Source organism: Festucalex cinctus, chromosome 15, assembly GCF_051991245.1.
Source record: "Festucalex cinctus isolate MCC-2025b chromosome 15, RoL_Fcin_1.0, whole genome shotgun sequence".
Classification (NCBI taxonomy): domain Eukaryota; kingdom Metazoa; phylum Chordata; class Actinopteri; order Syngnathiformes; family Syngnathidae; genus Festucalex; species Festucalex cinctus.
In genome coordinates this window covers 21,672,604-21,693,728 of record NC_135425.1, presented here as the reverse complement: position 1 = coordinate 21,693,728, position 21,125 = coordinate 21,672,604, and the positions used below count along the sequence as shown (strand labels likewise).

Sequence of the window (21,125 nt, the reverse complement as noted above, 5' to 3'; positions counted from 1 at the left end):
TTCTTTGTTCATCTTCTATCAAAAAGTTATACAAACATTAACAACACAGCAGATCATAACAACTCAAAAAAAGGAAACACTGTAGATATACTATGGGTAGGAAATTGTTCAAATTCCAAAACCATGAGAAAGAGATAACGCAGGCATCTTTCTTCTGTCAGAGACATTTGAAATAGCTTTGTTTTTACTAAGATGACGGAAACTAATATGCTTGTGAGGCGAGTCAATATGTGGAGGAACTCATTGTGTGCGTGCATTAACAAGTAAGCGCCTCAATAAAGAGATTGTAGGTGGTTTACATGCATTGCCGTTATGTACAAAAGCACAATATTGTTCTTTTTTTGGTATTAGCTCTTTTTTTTTTTTTTTTTTTAAATATTGTGACCTTTTTAAATATCACCAACAACCCCCCCCCCCCCCCCCCCCCCCCCCCACACACACACACACAATATCATGATAATTATCGTATCGTGACCTTCATATCGTGATAATATCGTATCGTGATGTTTGGATATCGTTACATCCCTGCTAATTACACGATTGAAGTTTTATTTCGGGATTGTGGCTAAATTGAATACCTTTCCGTTTGATTCTGTGTTCATGCGTAGGAATTTAGATGTTACTTTCCTTCTTCCATATTCAGGATTCATGGATACGTTGACCTTCTTTTAACATTCACTCCCAGCCATTTTGACAGAAGCAATCCCGTTCACTCTCTGTTTTACTGGATTTTGACTGATTTTGCAAGGCCCACAGAATATTGTGTTCAAGTGCGATAAAAGCATGGAACCTACCAAAAGATTAAAGTCTCTTCTTTCATCAGGAAAAAAAAGTATGTTTCTATCTGTATAAGTTTTGCCGCAATTAGCATTAGAAGAGAGCTAAGTTTCATCAGTTTTCACAAATCTATTTAAAATTGTAAGTAATTGAGCTTTTTTTCTACATGGCCCTGGTTGATCTCCTTTGCTCTTCTGTCACCTGCTGGCCGTTTGTGTAATAACTACCATTTCTGCAACCGTTCTTTGCAGTTGAGAGGCTGCATCAAAGCCTTCTGTATGCTCTAGCATAAAAAAACAAAACAAAACAAAAACGTATAAATACGTCTTTGGGACACTTACAACATAAAAAAAACGTATTTACACGTTATTGGGAGCAAATGAGTTAATTATGATCTATGTCTGTCTGTGGAGAGCTTTGCAATTGATTTTCCTTACCGTCTGGTTGTCCTCGTAGAGTTTGAGGTCATAGCCACTCAGTTCGACACAGAAAATGATTGCCGTCACGCCCTCGAAGCAGTGGATCCACTTCTTCCGCTCTGATCGCTGTCCGCCTACATCTACCATCTTGAAGGTGAGCTCCTTGAAGGTGAACTTGTTCTCGACAATGCCAGTGGTCATGTCGCGGGATCGCAGGATGTCCTCCACTGTCGGGATGTACTCGGGCGCGGAAATGCGGTCCAGGTCGTTTAGGTAGTAAGCGGTATTGTCCTCTAAGTGGTACTCGTTGGATCGCTGAAAGCACTCCTGGACCCCCGAGTCTGCCCAGAGGCGTTTCATGACTCCCAGCAACTCCGGAGTGATTTCTCCTTTGCTCTCCGCCGGCCCCGTGAGGGCAAAGAGCTGCACGGCGTCGTAGGCGCGGTCGGGATTGTGAAAGTCAATCTTGAGGGTGGTCAGGGCACGGATGATGCGCGTGAGCGAGTCGATGGCGTTGTACAGGATGAGGGGCTTGTACTCCTTGCAGGCCTCGAGGTTGAAGCCGCCGCTGTGAATGATCTTCATCTGCTTGACGATGGTGCTCTTGCCGGAGTTGCTGGTGCCCAGCAGCAACAACTTGATCTCGCGCCTCTGCCGCTGACTCTCCGATCGCAAGTGGCGGTCGATCCGCCGCGAGCGCCGAGCCGCCTCCTTCTCCTCCGAGCTCTGACGGCACCCCATGGTCCTCCACCACGTGGTGAGCGCAAAGGAACTCGTGCTGCCGCTTGTCGGTGAACTAATTGCAGAGAAGAAGTGATGGGAACTTTCGGAGGAGCCAGAGGCAAGGTGCTCACGTCAGATCAACCGGCAGCCGGGAGAGCCTCCGCAGAAATGAGCGACTTTCATTCTTTTCGCTCCGGGGCGGTCTGTGAGTCCCGTGTGGGCAAAACCCAGACTTGTGGGATGCCCACACAGTGCCTTGCACCGACGTTCGGCTGCCTGCTGAAGCCAAGGGAGCTGGGGATCATAGCAGGGGGGGGGCCTCCCCTTGAGGAAAAGCTCTGGAGGAAGGCGGACTACCTTCAGCTACTGTCAGTAGAGGAAGTGTTTGGGCTTGATGGGTGCGATTGGGAAAATTCTTTCACTCCATCCCCACATGGCTCCTGTGTCGCGTCTTCCCTGTCAGCCCAACTGCAGTCATCCACCCCAGAGTGAGTTTTAGCTTCCTGCTTGCTTGGAGATAGGTTCTTCGAGTCTGGTGAAACACAACAGGGAAAAGATTAGGGCTGGGTATTGCCGCCAACCTCACGATACGATACGTATCACGATACAGGGGTCGCGATACGACACGTATCGCGATACATACATATCCCAATACAGTGGAACCTCTACTTACGAACGTCTCTTCATACGAAATTTTCGAGTTACGAAACGCCTCAACGGGAAAATATTTCCTCTTGTTACGAAAGAAATTTCTAGATACGAAGGTAAAAATACATTACCGAACGCAAAATACTTTCGGCTATGGCTATTTCCTACCATAGGTATCTATGAGCGTATACTAGATCGGTGTCTATACAGCGTCCTCATCATTCATCCCGCGGCCCATGAAGTGTTCCGATAGTTTTTCGTAAATGTATGAACTAACGGCCAACGAATTTGTGCAAAAATTCAAACAATTGGTGATTGATGAAGGCACAGTAAGTTTTTAATTACGACGAGATGGGCCTTTTTTTTTTTTGGGGGGGGGGGGAAAAAGATGCCTCGCCATACCGGAAGTTTCCATGACGTTTCAGAATTTGTTTAAAAGAATCGGCCAGAAAAAGTGTTCACCAGTCGGGTGTTTGCTCACTAAGATGATGTTTGCCTTGGACATTTACGAAGCATTGTTTAAAAACAAAAAAAACATCCTTGGATCAGTTCTTTGCAAAACACCAGGCAGAAAAAAACACTTCTGAGAGAGAACATGAACCAAAGAGGGCAAAAAACGATGAGGACAGCAGTTAAAAAGGTAAATGACCATCATTTTTATTCTTTACTCTATTCTTTGTTTTTTACATTACGCAGAACTCTCATTTATTGTGCAATAATTAATTGTAACATGTATTTGTTACATGTTTTTGATGCATTTTTATGCTTTATAAAACATTTATGTCTGAATTTTGGGAGGCTCGGAACGGATTAGGGCATTTACATGGAAAATGCGTCTCTACTTACAAAATTTTCTACTTAAGAACTTTCTTCCGGAACCAATTAATTTCGTAAGTAGAGGTACCACTGTACTTGATCTTCAGGGCGATACGTATCCCGATATATTACATTCATTTTCTCGCATTTTATAATAACAGTCATATGTGTACCTAAAGGATATGTTTGGTATGCTGACTGACAAAAATATTCTTGTTAGCAGCTCTTCTGGTTTACCACCTAGCGGCATGCCTGGTCTAAATGTGCACGCACTGCAGAGCAAGGAGCCACTTTCACAGACACACCGGGAACATTTATTAATAGGCATGAACCGATATGAGAAAAAATATCAAAAGTATTAAAATTACAGTTCTAAAATGTGCTTATTTGAAATATTTGGCAAAATAAAAACAGCATTTTTTTTTCCATGTAACACATTCTATTTAGTTTTTCAACAAAATATACGAAAATTGGTATATTAAGACACGTGCCATGTTAGGTTTATAAGTAAATAAATATTGATATTATTCCTAGCTTTCATTTATCTCAGCAAGACACAGTGTCCAATCACTGGTGAGCTCTTTTTGCTTTAATTGAAGGCAATTAACTTCAAAGACGTTGCTGGTTTTTATTTTTTCCGGTACAATGCAAAGGAGCAAAGGCAAACGTTAACTGCCTATTTAAAGTTAACGAGCAATATCGATTCTGACGCCTGCGTATCGATACGTGTATTGTAATGAGGCCCGCAACGATATATTGCCGTATCGATTTTTTTTTTTTTAGCACACCCCTAGGAAAGATGTGAATTTCTTTAGACATCACATGATGACACCAAATACTGGTTCTGACATCGTCATGCATCTAATTACTGTAAAATGTCTTTAAAAAAAAAAAAAAAAAAAAAAGACACACTAATGGAGAGGGATACAGGGGACTTAATCTGAAATGAAAAAATTCAATTTTGCAAGTTTCATTTCTTTCCTTTTTAAAAAAAACAAAAAAAAACATGTTTGTTTGCACTATAACACTTAATGCCTCTGGATATTGTCTTCTGTTCTTAGTCTGCGATTCAGCAAAAAATAAATAAATAAAATAAAAAATCCTTATTTAGTGTCTCGAGGCAGCAGGTGCCTCCCGCGTCTTAATGCTGCAATGAAGCCCGCTCTGCTTTGCAGACATCTGTGATGTTATCCACCAGGTTATGCGCTGCGATTAGTGGAGAAGTACAAATATTTTCAAGCAGATCTGATTTCATTTTTGGTCCTTCGGGGCATGTTTTAGTTGGGAGTTAAGTGTGTTTCTCCTTTAAAAAAATATTGAACCCTGATGTTAATAAAGTTGCGCTGTGCTGGTGCAGGGATGGCCCGGTGGTAAATAATGAGACAGGGCTGTTCTCTATTGGCGGAGTAACAAACGTGAAATCATACTTTGGCCTAGTTTTTCTGGCAAAAGTCAACGTTGCCGACCTATCAGATCGGGAGAGAGACAAGAGGGCATTTCTCTGAGCTTGGAAAGCAAGGTCTGTTCTTCAAAAGAGTGAGAGGACAAACGGAGTAGAACAGAACCCCAACAAAATATCTCCACACAAAGGGCTTCAGTCACTCAATGACACAGACTTAATGCACAGATTCTGAGACACTTAAAGCAGTACATGAAGTCCACACTGGATAATTGCGAGGGAAGACATTTCCAACAGTGCAAACAACTAAAAAGAAAAAAAAGAAAACGCTAACATTCATCATAGCCTCATTAACTCATTTGCTCCCAATAACGTATAAATACGTTTTTTAATGTTCTAAGTGTCCCAAAGACGTATTTATAATTTAGTTTAGTTTAGTTTTTTTATGCTAGAGCATACAGAAGGCTTTGATGCAGCCACTCAACTGCAAAGAACGGTTGCAGAAATGATAGTTATTACACAAACGGCCAGCAGGTGGCAGCAGAGCAAAGGAGATCTACCAGGGCCATGTAGAAAAAAGCTCAATTACTTACAATTTTGAATAGATTTGTGAAAACTGATGAAACTTAGCTCGGAAACAGATAGAAACATACTTTTTTTTTCCTGATTAAAGAAGAGACTTTAATCTTTCTCTTGATAGGTTCCATGCCTTTATAGCAATAGAACACAATATTCTGTGGGCCTTGCAAAATCAGTCAAAATCCAGTAAAGCAGCCGGGAGCGAACGGGATTGCTTCTGTCAAAATGGCTGGGAGTCAATGAGTTAAAAATTTGGCTAGAGCGGAACTTAACAAAACGCTAACGTACATCATCGCTGCTAAGATTTCACACGTCTCGGAGACTGTCACATTCGCTAGTATTGTAAATCATCAAATTCAGAGGTAAGATGGACATCTTGGTGTGGAATGAAGAGGAGGTGTTTGCAGGCAGGCGTCTTAATGCATCGTGAGTGCTGAGGTAATGCGATAGCCAAGAGGAGTGTGGTAGTTTTTGTTTTGTTTTGTTTTTTACATACAATTTTCAACCGTCTCTCTGCTGTTCCAAACCACGTTTAAAATTATGTTACGCTGAAAAATGTCACGTAAATAAAATTTAAAACCCCATTTTAATTTTTGGAATGAAAAGTGATGCATTTTGATCAGAAACTTAAAGGGATAGTTCAGATTTTTTGGCCATAGTTTGGACACCACTGCTTTAAATGTTTGAAATGCAAAAAATATATATATATATATATATTTTCCTACGGGACGTTCAATTTAAGCCTTTGTGTTCCACCATTCAAGTAACTAGTGCTGAGACTGATTTTTGTGTTCGACAATATTTGAGTATTTCGACCAGTTGGGTGCGGAGGAAGTGTGTGACTTTTGGATGACTGTGTACTTCCTTTGTTTCTCGGTTTAGACTTCCCGCTCAAACTTTGCTCAGCACCATCCGCCGTACATCCTCACAATGGCAGGGTTATCCTTATCGCACTTGAGGATATTTGGCAAGAAAGCCTTGCGGTGGCAGCACAGAGCGGGCACACACACACACACACACACACACACAAAAAAAAGCGCTCACATGTCATTTACTCAACAAAAAGGCATCTTGCTATTCACTCCACTCCACCAGACAGCCAGTTTTTCTTTCTCCACTAATACTAGCTAATCCCAAAATCAGCCTTGGTGGTCAAATGGTGGGAATTTATGACCCAATCTTATAATAACATACGTTATTCGGATTTTTATCTTCCTCACTTATTTGCAGAGAAACAACTCCCACATAATACTTACGATTTACACTGTACAAATTTCAACTTGCTTAAAAAAAAATGCAATCCTTCCGGGGTATATATCATCTGATTCCACATTATTTACAGTACTCGCACAATTTAATGTTAAATATCAACTTTTCCCCATTCATTCTCAATGGAACTTTCCCTTTCCATTCCATGCACACTTCCCCACATACAACCGATCATCATTACCAGCTCTCTAATACTGCTCAGTGGCGCATTTGGTTAAGTGCATTGTCCAGTAAGCAGGAGGTCCCGGGTTCGAATCCCACCTCTGACTGTACATTGCAAATATATCCATGGCAATTATGCTTAGTGATATAACTGTATACCAACTGACTATCATATCAGGAAATGCATTACAATTTCGCTGAAATGATTAAAAGCACGTTGGCTTTCATCAGATGGCTATTTTTAAAATAAATACGCCATTAGCCATGAATTTGAACAAGGTAAGTTAGCTCAGTTAGCTCTGAGAGCAATTTCTCCCCCCAGAGTCCAAACCCGCTTGGACCACATTTTAGTACATTCGATAACAACTGATTATTTCAGTAAATAGATTATAATCTTAGACAGTTTGCAGTTCGAGTTTTCTTCTTATTTATCTTCAATTAAAACTTTGTAGTTTTCACATAATTTATCTTTCAATTTACTTCATAAGCATTCAGCTTAGCATTCGGCAATTAACATTCAGCTTTCAGCATTCCCACGCAATTTCTCCAGAAATTGCACTTAGTCTAGTACATTTTTTTTTTTTTTATCTTTGTGGTAGATGACATTAGCAGTATGTGATTATTCACTTTATTCAGGAGTCCTGAAGCCATGCGAGAGAAAGCCGAGTGAGACGAGAAGCATTATTAATGTAAGTGATGAACGAGCAAAGCATTAGCGAGGTGATCAATGCGCTCGCTCCGCTCGACTGCGCTCGTCTTCTGCGTTGTGCAGCCGCCGCAAGGTGACACGTAAGCCTGTTTAGTATAAACACGGCCAACCGGCTTTTCCTGAAGGGATAATGGGGAATTTCAAATGAGGAAAATGTTGAACAGGGATTGGAACGTGTGACACGGGAGATAAGCACACGTTAGCGTCAAATATTTCCTCACAAAGATGATGTGTTCGCTACAGATGGCGCGCTCGGGCAAAAGTCAAGGTGACTTTCAGGGCTCTGTGACGGTTGCGAGTGAACCCTCGTGAAAGGTCCGCGGGCATTAGCGCCTCCTTCGACGTCTGCGGCCAGCGCTGTTGACAGTTTCAACACGCCGTTACCTGCGGCTGAACAACAGTCAACAAGGAACGCGCAGCTTCATTTCAGCCTGTTTCATTCCAATAAATCACAATTTGATTTCTTTTCCGAGGGCTGAATATTGAATGTCGCTGTTCCTTATGCTTGGCTGGCGAGTAACAAAGCAGCCCCTCTAATCAGGAGCCAATAAACACAACCCGTCATAAATACCAGCATGCCTTTGCATTTTCAATCCAAACATTAAATTAAAGCCGCAAACAGTGATCATTTGGACTTCGCGACCGCTTTTCATCATGGAAATGATCATCAAACTTTGATGTCATCTGCTCAACATTAGATGGCATTGGCAAGAAAGTTTTACAATTTAGCGCGCCACTAAAGTCGAGGCTAGCCTCTTCGTATTGTGGTATATATAGTTTAGCTTCGTTAACAAAGTACGGGCACAGGAATTTGCCTAAAATGGCTACTTCACACTAAAATGGCAAACTTCATTTTCCATTTCAGGCATCGGTCCTCAATTCATTTGCTCCCAAAAACGTGTAAATACGTTCTATTTTAAATGTTCTTTTTTTTTTGTATGCTAGCGCACACAGAAGGCTTTGTTGCAGCCTCTCAACTGCAGAGAAAGGGTGAAAAAATGGTGATAATTACAAAAACGGCCAGCAGGTGGCAACAGAGTATAAGAGATCAACCAGGGCCATGTTGAAAACGAGCTGATTTCCTGACAATTCTAAGCAAATTTGTGAATAATGATGAAACTTAGCTATATTCTAATGCTAATTGCTGCAAAACGGAAACAGATAGAAATATACTTTTTTTTCTGTAATGAAAGAAGAGACTAATCTGTCTTTTGGGTAGGTTCCATGTTTTTAGAGCAATAGAACACAATATTCTGTGGGCCTTACAAAACCAGTCAAAATCCAATAAACAGCTGGGAGCGAAGGGGGTTGTTTCAGTGAAATTGGCTCGGAGTGAAGGAGTTAAAGTGGAAGTCAACCACCCCAAAAATGTTTTGTCAATAATATGTTCTCTGCAGCCCCTCTAGCCTAAATACGGTATTTTGGTTAATATTGCGTTAGTGGAATATGAGTTAAGCATCAAAATCCGGCAATTTTTAATCAACATCAGAAGGTCGGCCATTTTGTCACTTGCTGTCGAGTGAAAATGACATCACAGTTGCTCAGAGGTAACAACCAATTACAGCCCAGCTTCACAAAACAGGCGAGCTGTGATTGGTGCAGCCTGAGCCCTGAGCAACTGTGATGTCATCTTCAATAGACAGCAAGTGACAAAATGCCCCCCCCCCCCCCCCCCAACCCCCCTGAAGAGGATAAAAATGGCTGGATTTTGCTGCATAACTCATATTCAACAAATGTAATATTAATCAGAATGTAATGTTTAGACTAGTGATGTTACATAACCATAACTTCCCCTTTAAACTTTTTCGTGCATCCTGTTATACCCTCTACCAGGCTACAATTGGGGTTTAGGGTTCGCATACCAGCTCCCTAAAATAAACACATTTTCACCAGCTTACACATACTTATTGGAGGAGTAAAAGGCAACTTATTCATTAAAAGAATAAGAAGAGCTAATTGTACATAATAATAAAAGCAGGCTGGGCTACACATAATCTGTTGAAAGCCTTTTGGAACCCTCATCTGCTATCTATTCTAATACACCTATTATCTTGTAACCTGCTCCATTTCCCGTAAAACCACATCCTCGCCAAGAATAAATGGACCAAGGATAAAAACTGGCATTGACGTGAATTGACATTAAATCTCCCCTGTAATTTGTATGCGTCGGTAGCGAAACCTTGAATGGAAAATAGAAATTCACAGACTCGAGATTGAAGAAATGTAACGTTATTGCTCGGCAGCAAGTGCACGCTGGAATCTGGGACAAAGACAGCAAACGCTCAATTTCATGGTTGCAGCCGGAGAACGATTGATCAGTGTCGTACTGTGTTGTTGCAGATTGTAACTGTATCATGCGATGCCTTTGAAAAAGAAGCAGTATGCAGTATTTTGCAGCTGTTCTGTGTGTAGTTTAGAGGAACCAAACATGAAGTACTCCCAACCTAGAAAGCCTGCTTGGGTCTGATGAGTTGGAACTGTGTGTTGGTCTCACTTTACATCACAATTAGAGTAGATATAGGTCAGACAGTGGGATTTTTCTGCAGCGGCGGACAGTATTTGTAGCTTAATTATAGTTTTCTACAGCTGTGTGGATGACACGCTTAATTGGACAAAATAGGTGTTGGTCATTATAGCAGCATTACTTTGACAAATTCATATATATATATATATATATATATATATATATATATATATATATATATATATATATATATATATATATAGAGAGAGAGAGAGAGAGAGAGAGAGAGAGATTTAAAACATTTATGATAAATATAAAACATTAAGCAAACTACTTTGCGGATTTCATTTATAGCGGGTATTTTTTTGGAGCCTAACCTCAGCGGAAAACGCTGTATATATTCATTCAAAAAATAGATAAATAAATAAATAAATAAATCAGGAACGCGTGTAAAAAAAATAAAATAAAAAATAATTTCATGCTATATCCTCCTGACTACCAGCAATTCAAATGTGTCCTCTGTAGTGGACATTTTTTTAAACCGGAATATCTTCCACCCAGTGCATACGCTTGCATTAACTCCTTTTGTGCTCTATAGAGGACATTGAGAGCTTTCCAATGATACCAAATGCGTAGGGGAGGGGCTTTGCTACCTGTGATTGCATCATAAAAGAAAATGGCTTCCCTCAGTGCAAGCACTTTTTAGGGAAGAGGAAAAGTAAGTGTATAACTTATAGTTTTAAATGTTGTTAGCATGTTTTCGATAAGACTCTTAAGAACACAAAGTATTGTTTGAATTATTTTAACTGTAGTAGAGCCTAGCATTTAAGTTTTAAAAAAATGTCCTCTGTAGTGGACACATCATAGCTTAAAAATAAAAACTTTTTTTTTTTTTCAAAAATTTATTTTGCAGTATTCCAGTTACTTCACAAAGATTTGGGAATATTAAAGTAAAGATGATTGGATAATATATTTTTTCTTCAGTTCGTCAAATGGATTTAGAAATGATACTCTCAATTCACTTTACAGGGTTCGGAAATGAAAGTAGGACTGTTAAGATTATAATCATTTACCATCTGTCAATCAGGCATTGTTGTCAATGTATTCAAGTTTAATGATCATACTTTGGAAATCTGCATTGATTGTTTTTTTTTCTCTCTTTTTAATAAATCAAAAGTTAACGCAGAAGTGATTTTTTTTTTTTTTTTTTTTTTTTTTTATGACAAAAATCTGCTGTGACAAGGCAAAGCGTGAAGGTTCTGGTGGATTATGTTGAAAGCTTCCTTAATCAACACAGATTCATTCATGCTTGATAATCGCAGCAAATCAAAGTGCTTTGCCTAATGATAGTCTTGGCTGGATTTAGCTTTCCGTACAAAATGCAATGTAGTGTTAGAAAAGGAGAACTACTATTTTTGTATTCATTGGGTGGGGAAAAAAGCTTTTAATAGTGAAATTCTTGGAAATTGTTTTCTATAACTGCTTAGAAATCACCACAAAAAAAATGATTTGGGCTGACACCACTCGAAGTGGAAATTAGCCTCAAAGCCTGATTTCAACAATCATTTTATTATACACTTGCAGATTTGACGAACACTTGAAGTCCAGTGGAAATCATCTCCTACGACTCTATTTTTATACACATCAACACGTGCGCGCTACGTAAAAACGGGCACACTTTGATTTTCGAGCAACAGGAGGTTATCGGTTATCGATCAGAGGTGGGCATAATCAATATCAAATCGTTTTTTACTTTTCACGCTCGATATTGACTCATAAAACAATGAATCGATAATTTTATGTCTTTTTCCCATAAATTCTTAAGAAAATAGAATTTAATAGGCCTTCTTACTGGGTTTTTTTTTTAAATGTACTGTTCACGTGAATTTAAAAGTGTTTTCTTACATTTATGAGAGATCTGATTTTGCATATTAAGACCATTCAGAATATTTTAAATTTCTATTTACAATTATTCAATAAGATTATGAAAATATTTTCATCCTTACTGTTGTTACTTTTTATTAATAAACTAAATAATTTCACCAGTTACTGCCTCGGCAAAATTTACTTTGAAATTTAATATTTGTGGAGTTTTGATGATGTCCTTGACATTTAAGAAGCATTGATGTGCCATAATTAATTGATATCGGACTTAATTGAAGTGAATCGAAACGGAAACATTTGAATTGAACTGAAGTCTGAATCGAAATCGAATCGATTGAGCAAATTAGAATCGATACTTGGGCTATAACGATATCCGAACTTTGATAATACGATATTATCACGATATGAAGGTCGCGATACGATAATTATCACGATGTTGTGGGGAGGTTGGGGCGATATTTGAAAAAGGTCACAATATTGTAAAGAAAAAAAATGCAATATTGTGCTTTTGTACAGAACAGCAACGTTAAGTTATTATTATTATTATTATGTTATTATGGTATGTTATTAATTCACGCATACATTGAGTTCCCCCACATAGATTTTCAACATAAAAGGGCCAAAACATCCCCAATGAAAATTAAATTGCACTGAAGAACTAGCCACCAGAGGGTGCTAGAACTGCACAAATGGAAATCAACCTGACTTTTTTTTTTAACAGATGTGTTGCATTTAAATCTCGTGAACATGACGAGGATGATATTGTGCCAGTTTTAATATCACGACATCACGATAGCACGCTTATCGTTACATCCCTAATCGATACCCAGCCCTCGTGAAAACTGAGCAATTTTTATTGTGAAGTTATTTTTGTGAAGTTATAACTGTGAATACAGATCTCATATTTGCATATGTCTACATGGTGTACCTCGTGCCCATTATGCAACGCTGAAAGCAGACTTCAGACACGGATGCCTGTATACTGTGCGCACATGGTGAGGATGCAACTCATTCATTATGGAAAACAATGAAGGGCAGTGTTCTCAGAGCTGCTCATCCACAAAAACAGTGGGCCGTTTTAAAGGCGGGGCCGGGACGGCGGCGGCGGGGGCGAGCTCTCTTGTGGCGATAATGCCCTGTTTAACGTCGTCGATGCTCCAGCCGCTGCGTTCGTTCGCCTTTCGCCAATCTCGCGGGTCACACCGAGTCACAAGGCCAGTCGGTGTTGACAAAGGCATGTTTGTGCACAGGCGAACAGGCGGTCAGATGCGAAAAGGAGAGAGGATGGCACAAGGTGGACAACCCGCTTGTTCACTCAACGTCTGCTTTGCGATCTGAGCGCAAATAAATATACGGTTTCCAACCCAAGGTGACCTCGTCAAAAATGTTCAATGTCTTGTCACTCGTAGTGAAGTCAGCAACAGGCCCTAAATATAAATCATGCAATTGCAAAACAATAAGTACAGGTAATGGTAATAACTGAGTGTCACATGACCAGATCGTTGTACTAAATAACATGACAATCCAACACATCTGCGAGCTACATTCATACTTAGAAACATTCAGACTCCCATAGGGCGTGATATTGATTCGGGTCATGACAGATAAGATATGCTAACTCTCTGCAGCAGAAAATAGACACTTTCAGGTACTTTCAAACCACAAAGACATTTTTGGCATTTTTCATCTTTGCAGGCACAGATTCCATGTGGTGCCAAGTATCTTCTTCCAGCTAACTCAAAAGCCCTTTTCAATAATGACAGCTTTTTTTTTTTTGTCCTACTTATTTTTTTTGTGCATGATACATGAATGACTTACCTTCTTAAAAAATATTAGTATATGAGGAAATTCAAAATTCTGTGACAATTTTGGGGAGACAATTACATCTTCAAAGTTGCATAAATGTTGCACAAAACTTTCAAAACCCGAATATCGGCAATATTCGGGTTTTGAAAGACCATGTAAACACGAGCAAAAACCCGAACACGCCCCTTGTGATGTCATTTTTCAGTCAACAGCAAGGTGCAAAATGTGTTTTTAAAGGTGCTAATTGTTCATGAAAATTAATGAAAATATCTAATTTATTGTAGGCAAAATATTAATGTTTGACTGCCAAAAAATGGCTAAATAAGTAAAGTATCCCTTTAATATTTTTAATTGTTTTGTTTACATTCATATTTTTCCCTGAAAATTCAATTTTTTTTTTTAAAACTAGACTGAGTGCAATTTCTTGAAAAATTGCGTGGGAATGCTGAAAGCTGAATGCTAATAGCTGAATGCTAACATTTGAATGCATGTGGAATCCTTATGAAGTAAATAAATAAGAGATAGATAGATAGATAATGAAATTATAACCTCCTGGTTACTGGACAATGCACTTTACCAACTGTGCCACCGAAGACACCTGGTAATGATGCTAAGTTATATGTATGGAAGTGGGCGTGGAAAGCGATACTTAGAAAAAGTTCAATGTCTGTCCCATTGAAAATGAATGGGGAAAAAAAGTTTATATTAAATGTTAAATTGTGCAAAATTGTAAATAATGTGGAATCAGACGATATAATAGACGATATAAAAAGAATACAGTGCAGTTTATGGTGTAAAATAGTAAAAAAAAAAAAAAAAAAAAAAAACTTGGAAAAAGTTTTTTTTAGATTTGGAACGGATTAAAATTATTTACATCAATTATAATGAGCAAAATTGTTTCGGATTTCGAACAAATCGCTTTTAGAACAGCCTTCTGGAACGGATTAAAAACTGAGGTTTGACTGTATTATGTGGGCAAAAAAAGTGTGGAGAATAAAAATCACAATAACATACAATTAGAGGGTTAAAATGGTAGTTTGACCCTGGAATAGATTGGCCTTTGTGGCTCCCCTGTATGGCGTTAATAAAGTATGTGTGTACATGTAACTGAAAACAAGACATACACACACATGCCTTTTTACCGCTTTCATTGCACCGCATCGTCTCGCCCGCGGGTTGCAGACGATAGATAGCGCTCCCTCATCAACCCAGCGCCGCCCTTGCCCCTCCTCCCCCTTCCTCTCCACTGCCTCCTTGTTGTCATATGACCAGTGTTATGTGTGTGCAGTGGAACACAAAATGGGTCTGTTTGTCCCCCCTCAATCTGCCCTCTCACATTTGAGTGCCGCAAGTGAAGGCCCGCTAACTTGTTGGCCTTCGGCGGGGGGGAAACAGACGGCCTGCTGTATGTGGCGAGCGACGGGCGCAGATGAGTGCAAGAGAGGAGGAGGTCAAAGGAGAAAGAAAGAAGCGCGTCGAGCAAATGTTTTTACAACACCAAAGCAGAACGTCACCGAACGCCCGTCCCTAAAACTGTGTTTGATTACGTACGGAGCCTCAAGTTATTTATTAGTCCTCTTTATGTTGCGGCAAAGACGCGTTGTCCTATTACCTGGCCAGAACCCAAAATAAACACCAATGCTGAACCAGCCGATTGAGCACATTGTCTTGTTTGAAGACAAAGAGTGAGAACGCAGCTGAAGTGTCTCTGTATCATTGCTAAAAAATGTAGAATCAGAATTCCATGCAAAAACGCAATGAGATTTTGAATGAGTTTAATAAAAACAGCAGCAATGTAACTTAAATTAGTAGTATTCGAAAAACAGCGTAATTTATTACTAGCCCATGCTAACACAGTTGTAAAGTCATAGCTGCAGTGCAGTGCAATGAATCCCACATATTCAGATATTTTGGGGAGGGGGGGGGGGAATCTCTCCTCTATGGATAGCGTATTGCATTCATGTGAAAAAAAAAATAAAATCTTGTTTTGAGCTTTTTTTTTTTTTTTTTTTTTTAGTATTTTTTATTATTATTATTTTTCTGTTTTACTGGATATTTTTTTTCTGGCACGAAAAAGATATTTAAAAAAAACAGGGAAAAAATTATTCGGAAAAAGAGGCGGAAAAATTACTCAGAAAAACAGGTGAAAAAAAATATTTTAAAAACAGAAAAAAAAAATGTTCAGAAAAACAGAAAAAAAAACATATTCCAAAAAACAGAGCACCAACTTCTGTTTTTCGGAATATGTATACAGTGTATATATATATATATATTTTTTTTTTTACCTCTGCAAGTGAACTGCAAGTGACTTGTTGCAGACCACTGACCTGTATATATGACTAGAATATCTCATACATGCCAGTGCAAGCTGTTGAAAAGTCACACGGCGGCCATCTTGTTACTCCCATAATAATATTTTTTCTGTTTTGTTTTGGTTTTTGAACATTTTTTTTCTCCTGTTTTTCTGAATATTTTTTCCCCTGTTTTTTTTGGAATTTTTTTTAGACAGAAAAAAATTCATTTTAAAAAATAACAGAAAAAAATACTCAAAAAAAATAAAGCTCCCCCCAAAAAATTAGTTTTGTTTTGTTTTTTAAAATTAATGCAATACATTTCGTACTCCTCTATTATTTACAAAAAATAATAATAATAATAATAATAATAATAGATAAATAAATAAATAAATAAATAAATAAATAAAAAAGATGAAAAATAAAAAAAAATTCTTTACGTACAAATGTTTTTTTTTTAAACGCACTTTTTTTGTACACATTTTGTATTTTACAGGTACAAATTTTTTTTACAGGTAGAAAAAAATTTTCAGGTACAAATCATGCCTTTTACAGATACAAATTTATGCTTTTTTTCTACATGTACAATTTTTTTTTTACAAGTTACTTTTACACCATATTTAACTCCATAGACTTCATTTAGTCCGGTTGTAGCTCTGTCTTAACAGAAGAAAAAAAAAAGTGCTTTGCTGCCAACTCTTGACATCTATAGGCGATTACAAACCTTTTTTGTATGGGTGTCAACTACTGGTAGATTTTCGCTCATCACCAAGAAATAACAGAGGTTCGCAAGTATGTATGAAAAACGTTTGGCCATAAATTTGAAAAAGTAAAATCAATTTATGTGCATCCAGCACCATTTGTAACGTCAACAAGTTGAATGTTGGTCCTGCATTATCGTAAACTAAGCATTTGACTTGCGTTGACTCGGTGGTGCAACTGGGCGTGTACCTCTCTCCAGTTGTGTTGGCCTTTTTAAATCAAGTCTTCCTGTGCTGTCCCCAGCCATTATGTCACCCACTGGACTTGAATGAAGCAAGGAACAAAAAAGGAGGTCAGCTCAGCATAGGTTTGTGTCACAGTTGCTCTCGTTTTATATGCATACAAATCATTTGACTGGCTGCATACCGTGGCAACCAAAGCAAGCATTTGCCATTGGCACAGTTGCGAAGGAGGCCTCATGTTTCATTTATGCGCCTCGTGTTTGTCTAATTGAGAACATTTTGACTTACCGAAAAACGTTCGATCCAAATTCTTCATTTTGCCAAAATTTTTAATCATTTGTTTAAAATCCCTCTCGAGTGAGCGCCAAATCAGCCTTGATTTGGTTGTGTTCAGAGTAATAGAAATGTGGGTCTTTTAGCTTTTATTTTCACACTCGACATTGCATTCCAAATCCAAACAATAAAAATTTATCAATTTGATAGTGCTTGACAGAAAGCGAAAGAAAAAACAATTTTAGGCTGTTCAAATAAATGGAAACATTTCTGTGAACATTTGTCCAACTGAGAACTGATTCACATCTGTATTGCATGGAACTGAGTGACTTCTGGTCTCAAAAACTGCAAAGGAGTTTTACAGTGGTTAGCCTAAAGAGAGAGTGTGCATCATTTTATGGACGGATGAAAGCAGGTTTGCTCTTACGGGTGTAGATTAGAATACGCAAGGCAAGACAAGGCAAAAGGCAAATACATTTTTCAGATGGATACTTGTACTGAAAAATGCGGTTTAGTTCCAGTTTTGACATGGAGGAGGCCGTCTATTATTGCACTCTGCATTTTGCCTGATTCATCAGTGCAGCATCTGGGTCAACCCCCATTTTCAAGATGGCCGTGCACATGAATCCTGGCTTTAGATTTCATTTAAAAAAATTAAAAAAAACTCAGAAAATAAGGTGAAAAAATTTATACAAGTAAATAAATGGTGCTTTAGGATGGGTGCCTGTGCATTTTCATGCTAATATAATGCTTCTCATCATATTTAGGGTATTTTAACTCATTTACTCCCAAAGACGTATTTATACGTTTTTTATGTTTTGTTTTGTTTTTTATTTTATTTTATTTTTTTATGTTAGAGCATACAGAAGGCTTTGCTAAATTCTAAGTAATTGATCTTTTTTTCTACATGGCCCTGGTTGATCTCCTTTGCTCTGCTGCCACCTGCTGGCCGTTTGTATAATAACTACAATTTCTGCAACTGTTCTTTGCAGTTGAGGCAAAGAAGGCTGCATCAAAGCCTTCTGTATGCTCTAGCATTAAAAAAAACAAAAAAACGTATAAATACGTCTTTGGGACACTTAGAACATTTAAAAAAACGTATTTATACATTATTGGGAGTAAATGAGTTAAGCAGTAATTGGTGTTTATTTTGTACTTCGTACTCATATAGTGATTTAAAAAAAAAAAAAAGTTGGATTAATGTTGTGCTATATTTCGGTCATTGTTTTCCAAAGTAAAAACAGATGTTTGCAAATGTCTTATTTTGATTAAACGCTGTTGACAAGGACTACAGAAATCAGTGGACAATTACTGTTGATATGCTGAAATCAGAGGATTTGGACAATTTTAAATAAAAAAAAAATGGCTCCAAATGATTACTTGATTTTTAAAATAGTTGTCGATTAATTTGATAATTGATAACTTGTCGATTAAATTTGACAACTCCATGCAATTGTATTTTTTCAAATTGTTTTGATTTAGAATGCAGTGCTCCCAATGCACTTGCATGGAAATTCAAAAGATTTTGACTGAGCTTTACTCACTTGACACGCTGCTATTGTACTTTACATCAACTTGGCCCTCATCCATCTTTTCCCGCTCCAGCAGCCATCGCAAGTGAAAAAGTAAACTGTTTCGTGCGGGGAAAAGCTTGCAAAGCTGATCGGAGCTTTTGTCACAGTGAGCTTGACCTTGGCTGGCCTCCTGTTGGGTTCCTAGCAGTGACGAGACTGTGGGCAAACAGGTGGAAATATATTGGAAGATACACACGGTATTATTATTTCCCACGGTGTTTCCCGCTCCCGGTAATTGACCTGACAGAAAAAGTGCTTCGAATAACAAACACGGGCCTTCTACCATCTCATTTGCGGAAAGCACCTCGTTGCTACATCGCTAATCTTATTCCGACATATTGAATTAATCAAATGGGAGTGCCAAGTGGAAGGAATGGACACATCTCAGCAAAAAGATGAGTTGCACATTTTGGATAACAAACCTAGCTGGAATGCTACACAACATCTGACTTGTAAAAAAAAAAAAAAAAAAAAAAAAAAAAAAAAAAAACCTTGAGCAGGGACTTGATTAAGAACAGCCACCCATAAAAGCTCACGTGTCAGATGAGACTGATCAATATTCTTCTCCTTTCTCGTCCTTCGCAGACAACGCAACGATAAAGACATTTAAGCAAGCTAACATTCCTGATCCATTTTGAGCAGCAGAGCAGACTAGATCCACCATTTTTACCTTAATTCCATGACGTTTGAGGCCTCGTCTGTGTACGGTCACGATAAGCATTCCGATAAGAGCCGCTTTTTTTTTCCTTCTTTTTTTTAACAAGCAAATCTATCCAAGTCGTCTTTTTTTTCCCCTTCTTTCTCTCTGCAGCATCACAACCTCCGCCCCTCTGCCCCATCTGCCTCCTTGCTGTTAACCCGCCACCACCCCTCAGCTGCAATGGTTCCCTCCCTGTCTCTCAGGCGTGGAGCACAATCATACAGTACAAACCAATATATAAATTTGAAAGGCTGCTTTAGACCGCCTTACCGTCACAATCCATAAATCAACTCAAGGATGATCAATAACCATTTCACGCACTCGGCTACAATCTCGTCCCAGCGCCCGCAAATCGACGCTCAAGATGAATTGTGTCCGTTCCCATCCCAGCGCCTTCTTGAAGCTAACACCTGATCATGTGCTGCTTTGAGTCGTCCCCTGTTTGCAGACACGCGCACGCACACACACACACACACACCCTTGCCCTACATAAGCTAACCGTGAGATTTGAACACCCGGATGCAGCAAAAGCATCCTTGAGGACGGAGGATGCTCTTTGGTGATGAGTCAAATAGCAAGGATGTGATAGCACTGTCCATTCTCGCAGGGTGGAGGAGGAGGAGGGGGTGGGGTGGGGTGGGGGGGGACGTGCCATCTCAACATCACCTTGTCTGTTTTGTGTGTGTGTGTGGGGGGGGAGAACACACCCAAAACACACACAGGTGTCCCGCATTTGTCCCGCCGTGTCCCAAAACAGGCCTCGCTCATGCAAAGAAGAGTAGCAGTTAGCCTTACCGTGTTCACAAGCCAGCATCCATTTACAAAAGGATACTGCAGATGAGCCCCCTCGCGCGCGGAGAACAACCTCTGAGCAATCCAGTTGTTGTTGTTTTTTTTGTTTTTTTTAATCACACTTCTTCATTTTCATATCTTCCTCTGACTCCCAATTTACAAAACACATGCACGTACATGTCTGTCTCTATCCTGAACGTGCCTTTTACACGTCTGTATCCTCTCCGGTTTGCTCCAAGGCAGTTGAGACACTGCAGCGATGGGGGTGGAGGGCGTGTATATGTGTTTGTGTGTGTGTATGTGTGTGTGTGTGTGTGTGTGTGTCAGAGACAGAGAGGGAGTGCAGGACACAAATGGAAGGGAGGAGTCAGCAGCAGGGATAGAGAGAGAGAGAGAGAGAGAGAATGAAGGGGGAAAGGGTCAGGATTAAATCATGAGACTAACGAAAATGGAGCAAGCGCAAGATCTTTATTTCATAGTGGTGAAAAATGTATCATCCATTAAGGATTAAGGAGTCTGAGGCCTTCTGGTTTGAATGGCGGCGTTACAGTGTCTTTAAGTTTTAAGGCTGGCATCACTGGTGATTTCATTAATGATGGAAAAAACATACCAGAGAGAGAGAGAGAGAGAGAGAGAGAGAGAGAGGAGTAATGACGACAGCAGAATGGGAGGAGGTTTGGACCATGGTGTAATGTGCTGTTTCCGTGCCAACTGTCTCTGTGACAGTGGGGCCGTTTCCTTTATTGCCATTGGTCGAGAATGAGAATTGACAGAAGCGGAGGCAAATGAGGGGGGTGAATGAAGGGGTTCTTTTTTTTTTTTTTTTTTTTTTCTTAAATGGGCTGTTTGACCCTCTTGGAAGCAAACAGTGTTTTTGCTCTGCTAAAGACGCACAG

At 39.2% G+C, this 21,125-nt stretch overlaps 1 protein-coding gene across 4 annotated transcripts in view; it reads right to left on the bottom strand.

The window, feature by feature from the left end:
- gnaz (guanine nucleotide binding protein (G protein), alpha z polypeptide) overlaps positions 1-20,519 on the bottom strand; it is a 30,590-nt gene extending 10,071 nt beyond the window's left edge. Inside the window, exons 1-3 of one of the 4 annotated variants that reach the window (XM_077497359.1) lie at positions 20,233-20,519; positions 18,708-18,893; positions 1,215-2,451 (exon numbers count right to left, since the gene is read on the bottom strand). In XM_077497359.1, coding sequence (XP_077353485.1) covers positions 1,215-1,937 — 723 coding nt within the window. In that variant the 5' untranslated portion in view covers positions 1,938-2,451; positions 18,708-18,893; positions 20,233-20,519. Of the gene's footprint in view, positions 1-1,214; positions 2,452-18,707; positions 18,894-19,407; positions 19,549-19,707; positions 19,863-20,232 lie in introns of those variants that run through there. The other 3 variants (XM_077497357.1, XM_077497358.1, XM_077497361.1) reach the window with 3 other exon arrangements.
- Between the last annotated feature and the right edge of the window lie 606 nt (positions 20,520-21,125).